Source organism: Alosa pseudoharengus, unplaced genomic scaffold (assembly GCF_046254945.1).
Source record: "Alosa pseudoharengus isolate Yale_2024_CS ecotype anadromous, Long Island Sound unplaced genomic scaffold, YU_APseudo_1.1 YU_APseudo_1.1_scf_1, whole genome shotgun sequence".
In the NCBI taxonomy this organism is placed as follows: domain Eukaryota; kingdom Metazoa; phylum Chordata; class Actinopteri; order Clupeiformes; family Clupeidae; genus Alosa; species Alosa pseudoharengus.
In genome coordinates this window covers 2,081,121-2,094,262 of record NW_027468564.1, presented here as the reverse complement: position 1 = coordinate 2,094,262, position 13,142 = coordinate 2,081,121, and the positions used below count along the sequence as shown (strand labels likewise).

Genomic DNA, 13,142 nt, shown 5'->3' with positions numbered 1-13,142 from the left:
TTTTCTTTTCTTTTGTTCTCTTCTTCTTCTGTTTCTTGGCAGATGACTTCTTTTGTAGTTTATCGCCACCAACTGTACTGGAGTGTGTAATACCATGGAGTCTAGACTTCAAAACAAAGCTAAGTCTCTCCCTTGTCATGCCCTTTTCCTCACTCATGTCATGAATTGCGGTCTCCCCTTCCATGTCCTGCTTGATTAGGCTACTCTATGATCATTATACCTCTCACAAGTATAAGTCAGTAGTATAAGTATACTCTTGATCCCATGAGGGAAATTTGGTCTCTGCATTCATCCCAATCCGTGAATTAGTGAAACACACTCAGCACACAGTGAACACACAGTGAGGTGAAGCACACACTAATCCCTGCGCAGTGAGCTGCCTGCAACAACGGCACTCGGGGAGCAGTGAGGGGTTAGGTGCCTTGCTTAAGGACTCTTCAGCCGTGCCTACTGGTCGGGGTTTGAACCGGCAACACAACCGGTTAGTACATGCTCCACATCTTCTCTGTCTTGGAACTCCATACATAAACCGTTTCCCTTTCCTTCTATCTGTAAAGTAAAATTCAAACCTGTATGTCCTAATCTAAGTCTGGTATAGACCACTTCTTCCCTTCTTTAAACTCAGTGATGTAACCCTTTTCCCTGTCACATTCTTCTGTTTAAACTCAGTGATGTAACCCTTTTCCCTGTCACATTCTTCTGTTTAAACTCAGTGATGTAACCCTTTTCCCTGTCACATTCTTCTGTTTAAACTCAGTGATGTAACCCTTTACCCCGTCACATTCTTCTGTTTAAACTCAGTGATGTAACCCTTTTCCCTGTCACATTCTTCTGTTTAAACTCAGTGATGTAACCCTTTTCCCTGTCACATTCTTCTGAATTTTATGGTAGTGTCCAGCCTTAAATTCTGCCTCCCATTCTCTTTGCCATTTTTGTATAATTTCAGATTTAATTATGGATTTGGCTTCATCCTTTCCCACTAGAATGTTAATTCCTATATGTTTTCCAACATCTTTTTTGCAATCGTATCCGCCTCTTCATTTTCTTTTGATGCCTATATGGAACCCAACAAAATTGAATACTGATTCCAAGGCTCCTGAGCTGTAATAACAAATATTTAATTTCAATAATCAAATCTTCCCTTGATGAGTGACCTGTATCTAGGCTATGTAAAGCTGCCATGCTGTACAGATTCTCAATGGCTTAACCTCTTCAATCCACCTAAGGGCTGTTATTAACCCATTTATTTCAATAGAATATACACGTTATTTAATCGATATCCCTCTCTTTTTGTTAAATTCTGGGATATATATCTATTTTGTGGATGTTTTAATCCATCAGTAATCTTAACATAGAATGATGTTTTTAAATATTCCTGGCAGTATGCTGCAAAACTTTGTTCATTTGGATACTCTTTCTTACCTTTCAGTAATTCACTGTTAGACTCTGGTGATGGGAGAATCAGTAGTTGATTTGCTATTGCTGAACCCTGTTTGATATTTTTTAAATGGACATTTATATTCTAGAAAATAATTTAACCGTGCCACTATCTTTTCCATTAGTTTTCCTAAATGTGATAAAAAAAGCAATGGGTCTATAATTCTCTGGATTGCTAGAATCCTTTCCTGGCTTGGAAAATGGAAGGATGGTTGCCCTTCTCCAAACTTTTGGCAATTTCCCCTCTTGCCATATCTTATTGAAAAATTCAAGATTTTTTTCTAAGAATTTATCAAGTAGATTTCTAATCATTACATAACATATGTTATCACATCCTGGCGAAGAGTATCCCGTATTACCTAAAGCCATTTTAAGTTCTGATTGACTAAATTCAGTATCTAATACATATTTCCCTCTCTGGAATTAAGAATGTCTTTATTAGCATTTAAAATCTCTTCCTTTCTTTTCTTAAAACAGTCATCCATTAGCCTAGAAATCTAGACGCGCCCCTAGCGGCAGCAAATTACATTTGCTGCCAGGGCTAGTCTAGCATAACCTGACAATGGAGCTAAGCGGAACGACATTCATCTGGCTATTGTCAGGTTAAGTCTAGCAACTCTCCGTTGACTTGTGAGCTCCAGAAATCGAAACTCAATCAGGCCAATGAAATCGTATTGAGTCGTTAGGTGGGCTTAACATAATGATTGATGGCAGAGTTGCAATGGATTGGCTTGAATTCCCTGCTACTTGAAAACAAATAAGATGGATGTTGCTGTTGGCGAACAGTGTGACACGAGTTAAGCTTTTATTAAGTTGGCAAACGTTTGAACTAACCAAACTAGCTCCGCTGGTGGGAAACGCATGGGACTCATAGCGCTGCCGCTGTCCTATTGCGTGCAGAGGGAATTTGAAAGACAACTGATTATCCCGCCCCTTTTTGTAAGTGTTGTGCGCAACCTTTTAAAAGCTCTGTCTCTCTTACTTAATGGCTCCAGCACATTCCTCCTCCCTTTTGGCTCATATGAATACTCTGACTTGCTGCTGCAATGATAAACATACATAACTTATGATTAATTTCATCAATATACTCTGACCTGTTTCCTCATCATTTAATTCATCTATACACCATTCATAAAATTTCTCCCAGACCAAGAGCACAGACTACAAGGGCACACACCCTTTTGTGTCTACTTATGGACACATATCCAATTCATTGAAAAATACCATTTAGCGTCATTTGCAAATTTTAATCAGCGACCCAACCATTGGTCATGCTTTTAAAGATCCCCTGCGATTCTGCTATAAGAGAGCATCCAATCTGAGATCTGTTATGTCTTCCTGCACCAAGTCTGCTACACTTTTCTTTCAAAATCCCAACTTCAATAACTTCAAATGCTTTAATTGTGTATGCAATTGCATGCCTTCTGAGAAATCGTTTACACATCCAAGGATGTTCAAAGTAAAAGGCAGACCATGCTTACATGCTTAACCTCTTTTGTTGTGTATTTATTGACGTGTCCTGGGTTATTTTATGTGGGTAAAACAAAACATGAATTAAAAACTAGAATTTGAGAACATAAGTATACCATTAGGAAGAATGAAGAAAGGTCGTCAGTTGCAAGGCATTTCAGCACTGCAGGCCATGATGCCAATTCACTAACGGCCTCTACACACAGCTGCGTGCGTTGCAGTGCTGGAGACGCATCCAATTCACTTTACATTACGTCATCCGTTGCCGAACTGAACTGTGGGTCCGTTGCGTCGCGTTTCTCCCGTCGCTCGCGTTGAGAAGTTCAGCTGTTGCTGCACCGGCAGACGGCACCAGCCAATCAAGCCAATTGACGGACGGCACCAACCAATCAAATTACGGTTATACTTCAAGTCATTTGCATAGCTACCGTCGGGAACACCCACTGGCATGCGTTGATGGAACGCAACTGTGTGTAGAAGCCCTTAGGTGAATCTTGAAATCTGTGATTAATTTTGGCAGAGAGAATGTGCAAGACTGAGCGGCGGTCATATTATGTATCGCTATGTGGTATATCTAGTTCATTTTAACTATTGTATTGTTATACTTTGTAAGCTGCTTTTGACAAAAGCATCTACTAAACTCAATAAACAAACATATATTTATACAACTTAACTTAGGAACAACAAGATTTTATTTTCACTGTAGCCTACAGCTTTGACACTGGAATCTATTCAACTTGACTTAAAGCAAAAACATTTATTGACACTTATTTACATTGTTATATAAAAATGCATAGTTATAGTCTACAAACATTGATGTTTTTCCCCTCTTGTGTAGTTTCTTTGTGCAAACCATAAGGTTATAACACTCAATTGAATGATATTGGCAAACAACAAAAGTAATTCAAGTATCATTTCATGGATAAAGCAAAAACATTTCTTGTCACATATTTACACTTTGTGTAACATGGATGTACACTTATAGAATGTGAAAACAAAATGTCCCCAGAGTTCATACACTTATAAATGTGTTACTTAGTTGAAATCCTCAGTCAGTACATTTATGAAGCTTCTCTCCAGTGCCACCCTTAGAAAAATATGAATATAACAACCTGGTGTTTTAAATTAACTAATTATATGTTAGCATATATATGTTGAATATGAAGTCATGACACCGACTCCTACCCAGGGACTACCGATTTAAATTAGCCTCTGTGCTACAATCTGGCCCTGTGTGTATCCATTTAATAATAAATAAATAAAACAAATGTAATTGTTAAAAACTAACAAACCTTATACATTTTTTCCCCCACTGAGTACATTAATGAAAACAATCTCCATTGTGTCTTAGCATTTGGTCTTAGATTAATTTCTTGTGCACTGTCACCTAGTGGAAAATATGAGTTGCAGCCCATTATGACTCATTTATTGAGTAGCGCCACCTAGCGGGAGATTTAAAATGTACACATTTGGTGTTTGACATTTACTGCTTTCCAGTTGTTGTTTCTTACCAGTGTGCATCATTAGCACGTGGCTACTAAGATTTGCCGATTGTGCAAAAGCTTTTCCACACTGGTCACATTTATGAGGTTTCTCTCCAGTGTGTACTAGCATATGTGTTTTAAGATAAGAAGCTTGTGCGAAAGCTTTTCCACACTGTTCACATGTGTGAGGCTTCTCTCCAGTATGTAGAAACATGTGAGTTTTAATATTTGTAACGACTTTTCCACACAGCACACATTCGCTTCTCCCCTGATCCTTCTTTTCCCCAGAGTGTGTTCGCATATGGTTTTTAAGACTCCTAATGTACGAATACGATTTTCCACACTGGACGCATTCATGAGGTTTCTCTCCAGTGTGAGTAAGCATGTGGTTTTTCAGATTTGAGGACTTTAGAAATATTTTTCCACACTGGGCACACAAATGAGACTTCTCTTCGGTGTGTATTCGCATGTGGCTTTTGAGAAGTGATATGTGTACAAAACCTTTTCCACACCGGTCACATTTATGAGGTTTTTCGTCACTATGTGGAAGTGTATGGTGTTTATGCTCTGTTGATGTTGTTGTTGTTGTTTTTTCACACAGGCGGCATTCATGGGAATTCACTCTGTTGTGTATCAGCATGTGAAGTTTAACTTCTGTGGACGTTGGAAAAACTTTTCCACACTGGGTACACGTATGTGTTGCAAGCATGTGGCGTTGAAGATAATTGGATGTTCTAAATGTTTTTTCACACAGCTTGCATTCAAGTTCTGTGGACGTTGGAGAAATGTTTCCACACTGGGTACATGTAAGCATGTGGCGTTCAAGATCTTCGGATGTTCTAAATGCTCTTCCACACTGAACACATTTCTCTCCGCCGTGTGTAAGCATGTGGCGTTCAAGATCTTCGGATGTTCTAAATGCTCTTCCACACTGGACACACTTTTCTCCGCCGTGTAAAAGCATGTGGCGTTTCAGATATTCAAAACACGCAAATGTTTTTCCACACTGTACACATATATGAGAGTCCTCTCCAGTGTGTGTAAACATGTGGCGCTTAACAGATCGCGATGATCTAAAAGCTTTTCCACACTGGGTACATTTGAAAGGCTTCTCTCCTGTGTGACGCATCATGTGGGTTTTAAGATTTGAAGAGTTCTGAAATGCTTTTCCACACTGGATACATTTATGAGGCTTCTCTCCAGTGTGGAGCATCATGTGGGTTTTAAGATTTGAAGTGTTCGAAAATGCTTTTCCACACTGGGCACATTTATGATTTCTTATGTTAGCATGTATAAGCATGTGGCATTTAAGACTTGTGGCTGTCTTAAGTATCTTTTCACAATGAGAACATTTATGCTGTTTTTTGCTTGAGTTCTGCTTTTCATTCACCCTTACTAAGTGCATCTTCTGGTGTTTCTTGAGTTCTTTCAGGGCTGTGAAACTCGTCCTGCAGACTGTGCAGTGGTGCAGCCTTCCTTGCAGCTGCAGATTGAGTTCATCATTCTGTCCATGGATCTTCTGTTGCATTACATGTGGGTGTTCTGATACACCTGGAAGAGTAACCATAGAGACTCAAAGAATTAGAATGACAGACAGATATTCTACCTCCAGCAATTCATTATGTAAGGGATAATGGACGACACGGTGGTCTGTTGGCAGAAATGAATGCAGTCGAGGTTGTAAAACGCCTCCGATGTGCATTCATCCCTGGAGTCCATTATCCCACTTATTCCACTGTTGCCACTTGCGTTGTGTTCATTTCCTGTTATAATTTAAAAGCTTTAAATCGCTAAAACTGTCTTGTTTGTAGAACTACTTTTTTTCTGACAGATGTCAACTAATTTCTATACTTGCAGGACAAACTGCCATTACTAGTTCTAAATTGCATTTCATTGTCTTTGTACTTGTACTCTGCACAATGACAATAAAGTTGAATCTAATCTAATCTAAATGGATGGTTGCTACGACCAAAGGCCAGTCGCTAGTTCCATCTCTGCCGTTGTCATATATCCCAGGATTCTGATGAACCTTATCTTTGAAACACCGCTATTTTAATTAGCCTACTGCCATCCAACTAGCTAAAAGCTACCTCCATCATATGCTAAATGTTACTATGTTCTGAACATCTGTAATTTACAGGTTGGATGCAACCTTACAGTTCATTTAAACTTCACAACAAATACGGCAAACTAACTAGCCACCAGTGTCCCAAATTCAAGTTCTTGTTTTTTTCCATTCTACATAATAAACATGGCATAATAATCAGTAACTTGCATCACTTAATTGACTCATTCTGGTCCTAGCCTGGGTGTTCCCATGCTGCCTTGCGCGCAATTTGATTCACGCTGCTAAGGCAGCCTGGAGACCATGGAGCAAATTTTCGCCCGAGATAGGGGACCGATCACAGAACAAGAGGGAAAGCAAGACGATGATGAGCTATGCACAAACGCATTTGATAGACATCCGTGGCACCCAATAAATAGCCTGGCTAGCGGCACCACTGAGACGTGGTCTGGGAATCAAACGTTAATTTTCTCGTATTTGAAAAAAATGCCCAGATCCGTTTATTGGGTGCCACGGATGTCTATCAAATGCGTCACCCAGGCTTCTATGGGAAGTATTGATACATTGAGATACATATATTTCAAACATACATTACAATACAGCCTATAAGGCCTAAAGAAAACTAATTTATAATAGAGCAAAATAGATGTAGCCTATAGACCTACACAAGACTAAACCAAATATGGCTGAAATATATAGGCCATCATGATCATTTTGCCAACAGTGACGCAGAACCATAGATTTTTTCCATTTATAACATGTTTTGTTTATAACTTAAAAAAAAATTTGAGTTAAAATGTTGACTAAATTATTTACTATACTACTACTTGATGATAATATATAGCCTGCCCCCTAACAGTCCTCTGGGCCTACGTACACAATAGTGAATCATGTGATAGGCCTACTGATATTTTGATGCTAATTGAACAGGTTGCAACTGGAAGGTTGTTAATATTTCAGTTCCAAAGATAATCAAATTACATCGATTCCTCTCCTCCCAAAGTAACACTGTAGGTCCTACACCTCTCCTCCTAAAATAAATGGTAGGCTCTATTTTAAGCTAGCCTTGTGTAGGCGAAGCGACTACAAGTTAACACTACAAGCGCACACACTAAATGGAGAGCTAGGGTTAAAATGTGGACTGCGCCTTTAAATTGGCTACTTTTTATCTATCAGCACAATGCTACAGTATAGGCTATTTCCACTAAATATTCAGCTCAATATTATGTGCAAGACGTTTACTAAGTATGCCAAAGCCTTGTTCTCGCACCGTCACCATAATGTTACGTTTTCTCACGGTGAGATGGCATCATGAAATATGTTTTAGACAAGGGGCGCAAGGTTCACGGAGGTGAACGGCTGGACAAACGCGAAATGTCAAGGTGTTAACTAAACAATGTAGTAGGCCTAAGGTAAACAGGCTTTGAAAAACTGTAAGGTTAGGCTAGTCTGTCACAGCTAACTTCAAGCACAGCTTACACGCGCAGAAATTAAAATTCAATATCAGCATCACGAGATTTATTATCGGAAAATCATGACAGCGAACCCGATGCAAAGCCAAAACGAGGGGGGAAAAAAACTTCATACATTATGTCTTTTTAAATCAATTTGTTGACCTTTACTGTTTCACGGCTTCTACTAAGAAACTGCACCACACACACTGAACTTAAATCAAGCATTCTTCAGAACGCAGCTGATCAACCCGTCTACTTTCACTTTCAATGAAATCCACTAGTAGGCTAAACGGAATACACTACTTGCGGCGTGATATTCGGAAAGATGTGAAGCACAAAACCCGTCGTCATTGTCAGCGGCCTGTTATAACGATGGCCTGTGTTATGCAGAAATATAGCCTACATCTGACCGACAGACCCCCCTCCCCTAAAAAAACCCTAATTGGATCTATACGAATTGCGTGGGTCTCATTCTCAAGTCAAAAAAAAATACGGAATTCCGTTTAAAAACAGAAGAATCACACCCCTGTTGGTTTTTTTAGAACATCACTGTAACCTTACACAATCAGTCAAAAATGTTCACAATGTCATGAAAACAAATGTCATTTCCCAGCCTGCTTGCTAGTTAGGTAAAGTGACCCATTACGGCCCATGCCCTATTTTCGCCCTTTTGTGTCCGCCTATTAGCCTGGCGGTCCATCCTATATCATTGAAATGTATAGTCTGGAATCGAACCATTCACCTCGCTTAACCCTTACAAGCCCGACCGTTCTAATTTTGTTAAAATTTTAACGATGACCAATCATCTAATATCTCAGCTGTCCAATGACTGATTTTATTTCTGAATCTTCCCCGTAATGCTGACAACATAAGCTTCAATTTGATATGATTGGTTAAGGGGTTTATCGCGAAATGTTTTGGATACTTGAAGATGAGTCTTGAAAAAATATTTTCACTTGAGTCGGTGCATTTGACGTGGACAGCCGGATGCCACCTGCACTTAAGTTGGAGTTTACCTCGACTGGAAACCACAAAGCTGGATAAACTGAGGTAATATTGTTTTTACATCGGTTCTAGTTATGGTTTATCTTAATTTGAAGTCCTTAAATCATGTTATTTGACAGTAATATGCTTTCTCATCAGCGTCAACATTATGGCTTAGCGGGGGGCTAGTGCATCGTCACGTAACTTTAGCTAACTGTATAATTCTGAACTGCTTGCAATATTATCGTTTGCTTTTGATGTGAGTTATTTTCATTTGACAGTTTCATTTAAAAACCTGTTAGTATATAACCTGTAGGTAAGTTTGTTTTCTAGTACCAATTTGCTTGTTAGGTAAGCATTATATTGGCAAGACAGTATAGCAAACCAAAGCTGAATAAATCAATGGGCGCCGCGTTTCTAAGTTGCGTTCTCTTACATGAAATAAGTTGAGCGATATTTTTACTCCTCTCAATATGTAACGTTAGTTGTAGAAAATAAGATGTGAAATCACATATTCTGTCAGAAATGTAATTAACTTATTGCCTTTCCTCCGGTTGTTATCTGTAGTGCAGTCTGTAGTGAACTATTTTAGCTTGCTAACTTCTAAATAACAAACATCAGACGTGCTTGTCTCAACATTTTCTAAGATGGCATGACTTGAAATAGATGAAGCACAACTCCTCCCAATATTTAGTTATAGAAAACATGATGTGAAATCACATATTCTGTCAGAAATATCATTATTGCATTTCAGCAGTTTGTTACTAGGTGAAATGTAATCTGTCTTTATCTTGATGCCAGCCAGGCAATCAGATTTAGGGTAGCTAAACCCATGTGTAATACAATGACTTTTCATAGGCCTACTTAGAAATATTTCGAGTATATTCTGAGGATGCTTCAATAGTTTAGGCTACCTCTTCTATTGTGTACATACATGCACAAATCTGTAGTTTTGTGATTTTATTTTTTACATTAATAAAGGTATTTGTATGATTTCGCTCTTGTTTCAGATGGAGGATGACAAGACCTACACAGACCTTCTCGCAAGCCTGAAGAGGTAGCTGACTGCTCATGAGCTTGCGCTCACAATGCTGAAGACCATGAGGGGATGGAGGAAGAAGGTATAGATTTATGTGCCATGCGTAGGATGGTGCAGACTAAAAAACTGTGTGAAATAGACTTGTTATGTTCTTTTTTACTCACATTGTTGTCCCAGGCATATGTGGTTTTACCAACCGAAGGAATGGGAGCTTGTGCTTAGTAGGCCATCGTATGCAAACAGTGCAGGGGCATGGGACAAAGACCCCAGAAGAGTTTCACAGGTTTCTGGGATTGATCATTTACATGGGGTTCACTTCCCTCCCTAATATCCATTGCTACTGGGGAACCAAGTCTTGGCAGGGATCAGGGGACATTGACCAAATGATGAATACATATTGTGTACTCCAAAAAACGCAGAATACCAGAAAGCACTTTTTCTCCATTGACATTGCCGTTGTCAGTAGTTTCTTGTTATTTCAAGTTTGACAATGCAATGCAGAATCTGGTGTTGAACCTTGGTTTGGTAGCTACAACCAGAAAGAATTTGGAGGAAATCTATCACAACAGCTGGTAGGCATTTCCGTTGAAATTTCAGCCTCACCTTCAGCTGCTCCAACTACTACTCTGTCGTCTTTCCATCAAGTACATATTCCTGTACAGCAGGAGCTTGTTATAAAACAATGTACATAATAAAACTAAAGTAGCTTGTATGGCCCTGGAGTGTAACGGTAGGCAAATTTGTTTTATTGATAAACAAATTGCTGTCAGATTTGGCATTCTGCAAAAGTGGATGCGTTTAGTAATGAGTCATAGCTCTTCTGTGTTCAACCTTCAGGTTCCCCACCCCACCTTTCCCTATCCTCCTCTGTAAGTGTGTGTGTGTGGGTATGAGTTTGTGTGTATATGTATGTATGTGTTTATTCTCCACAGGCTTGTTCTAAGTATGTAATCCATGTTCAAATGTTTAGAACACATTGAGTTTTGAGTGATGTTGATTGTATTCCTAGCTTTATAATGAATAATAATACATTTTATATATGTATATAATTTTCATATTATACTGATTTATATAAGGAAGTTGTATTTGTTGAATCAAATGTATTTTATGTCTCTTTTCCGAAATGGTCTTCAATGAATACAGTATACTTACTTCCTGTATTACTGGTAAGGTACAGTATGTTTTTTTTAATGTCATTCTTATTGACTGTAGCATTTGCTTATATACAAATAAATGGTTTATTCTTATAGACCAAATACATCTAAACCATTGTTTCTGACTTGATTATTAGTTTTTATGCATACTTTTATGTTGTTGGTGAGAAAGTGAATGTGAATGTGAATTCTGTCAACATTCTAAATCCCGTTTCCTGCATTTTTTTACACTGATCACTAAAAATATCATAACTTTTGAAAGGTTAATGATATTCCAATACAGTTTTTTTTGTTAAATAGCCCACAACTTGCTGAACATTTCATACACTCTATATTTTTTTCTATCTTGTAGAGAAATATGATGAAAATTCATTTTTATGTGAATGAAATTAAATTTTGACAAATTCCGGATATACATTTGGAGAGGATTTTCAAATACTGTTCATTACTATATCAACATTACCATATGTATTTTACATCATTTCATAGAACTGATCCTTCTGATTACAATGGTATGTATATCCCATTGATGGTATGTATTATACTCAAGAAATAAGGTTTTTTGTGTGAGGAGGTCATCCAGCACCAAAAATGGAATGTTCGGCACGGGCACGAAAGGGTTAATCCAAGGGGCGGGCAGAGAATTGTCTTTCAAACTGCATAGGCATGCAATAGACCAGCGCTACGACCATATCCGTACCCTGTCGGCAAAACGGCAAATACATTCTTCTTCGAAAGGAATGACTTAAGTGCATTGTGTTGCTCAACTTTCAAAGAAAAGCACAAGTCCAACTCCTCCAAAGTTGACGCCAACGCCGATTCAAACAACCGCTCTTCGTTCGCCATAGGCACCTTCCTTGTTATTCACCGTCGCAGGACTGTCGTTATCCTGTTAAGCCTGCCTTAAGACTCTCTAACAAAATAGAGCGCTGTGATTGGATGACGTCCACGGCGTCAGCCAATAGAAATCCCTATGGTTTGATACTAGACGTACAGGCTGAGCAAATTAATTTGCCGCCGCTAGGGTGCGTCTAGATTTCTAGGCTATTCGCCTATGTGTCACTTAGTATTCATTTCTATACAAACCAAGAGGGTGGTTTCCTTAAAAAACACAAGCACGGCCCGAGCTGTGGCGCAACTGGCTGGGGCACCTGCACCGTACCCGGGTTCGGATCCCACCCCGACTCTCTCTCCCACTCATTTCCTGTCATTCTCCACTGTCCTATCAAATTAAAGGCATAAAAAGGCCAAAAAAATATAAATATAAAAAATAAAAAAAAAGAAACACAAGCACCCACCCCATTAGGTTATCTTATAGTGTATAGTACCAAAAATGACGTTGTACAGTGATTCGAAGAGCAGTAAACGGTGCTATAAGGCTGCATGTACCTCTTCTTTACAGATCAGCTGGCTAACGCTGCTTTTCCTAGCTGCCCGTTACACCAGGTCAAACCTGTTGTATTTTCGCTCAGACGACAAAGATACGTTTACATTTTCATGTGAACAGCTTATTGTTTAATGTTTACATTACATAATACTAAAAAAAACCCTGAATTATTCTCTTAGTTGACCAAAACCATACTTTTTCAATGCATGTAAACTGTAAATGGACAGAATCTAAGTTTCGGACAGACACTAGATAATGCACCAGAACCAAATGTCAGTCTGTGAGGATTAGCAGATTTGCTGCCGATCCCCAAAGGGCACTTATTACTTCATTGTTAAGAAAGATGAAGGAATTTAGAAAAGTGATTACCGTTAATATTTGACAACATGAGGGATTTATGTCTGAAATGACTTACGTTCCTGCAGACAATCGTACTCTTGTAGATGCTCATCCTCGTCTTCGACCTTCACCTCAATCTTCGCTGTTGTCTGTAGTGGTTCACTGTAAATAATATTGTAGTCGGATAAGTCCGTTTCAGTTTTACAGTTAAGCTCTGCAAAGGGCTTTTCTTCTTGGTCTTGTTCATCTTTGCAGGGAATCATATGGCCATAGTCCTCCTCCTCTACGTCTTCTTTCAACGTCAATCTCAGGTCCATCTGCTGGGGTTC

At 38.9% G+C, this 13,142-nt stretch overlaps 1 protein-coding gene across 3 annotated transcripts in view; it reads right to left on the bottom strand.

Moving 5' to 3' along the window:
• Positions 1–3,225: 3,225 nt before the first annotated feature.
• LOC143120223 (uncharacterized) overlaps positions 3,226–13,142 on the bottom strand; it is a 42,487-nt gene continuing 32,570 nt past the window's right edge. For 2 of the 3 annotated variants that reach the window (XM_076281360.1, XM_076281362.1), the window contains exons 4-5: positions 12,890–13,133; positions 3,226–5,942 (exon numbers count right to left, since the gene is read on the bottom strand). In XM_076281360.1, the coding sequence (XP_076137475.1) occupies positions 4,333–5,942; positions 12,890–13,133 (1,854 nt within the window). In that variant the 3' untranslated portion in view covers positions 3,226–4,332. The remainder of the gene's footprint in view (positions 5,943–12,889; positions 13,134–13,142) is intronic. The other variant, XM_076281361.1, reaches the window with a different exon arrangement.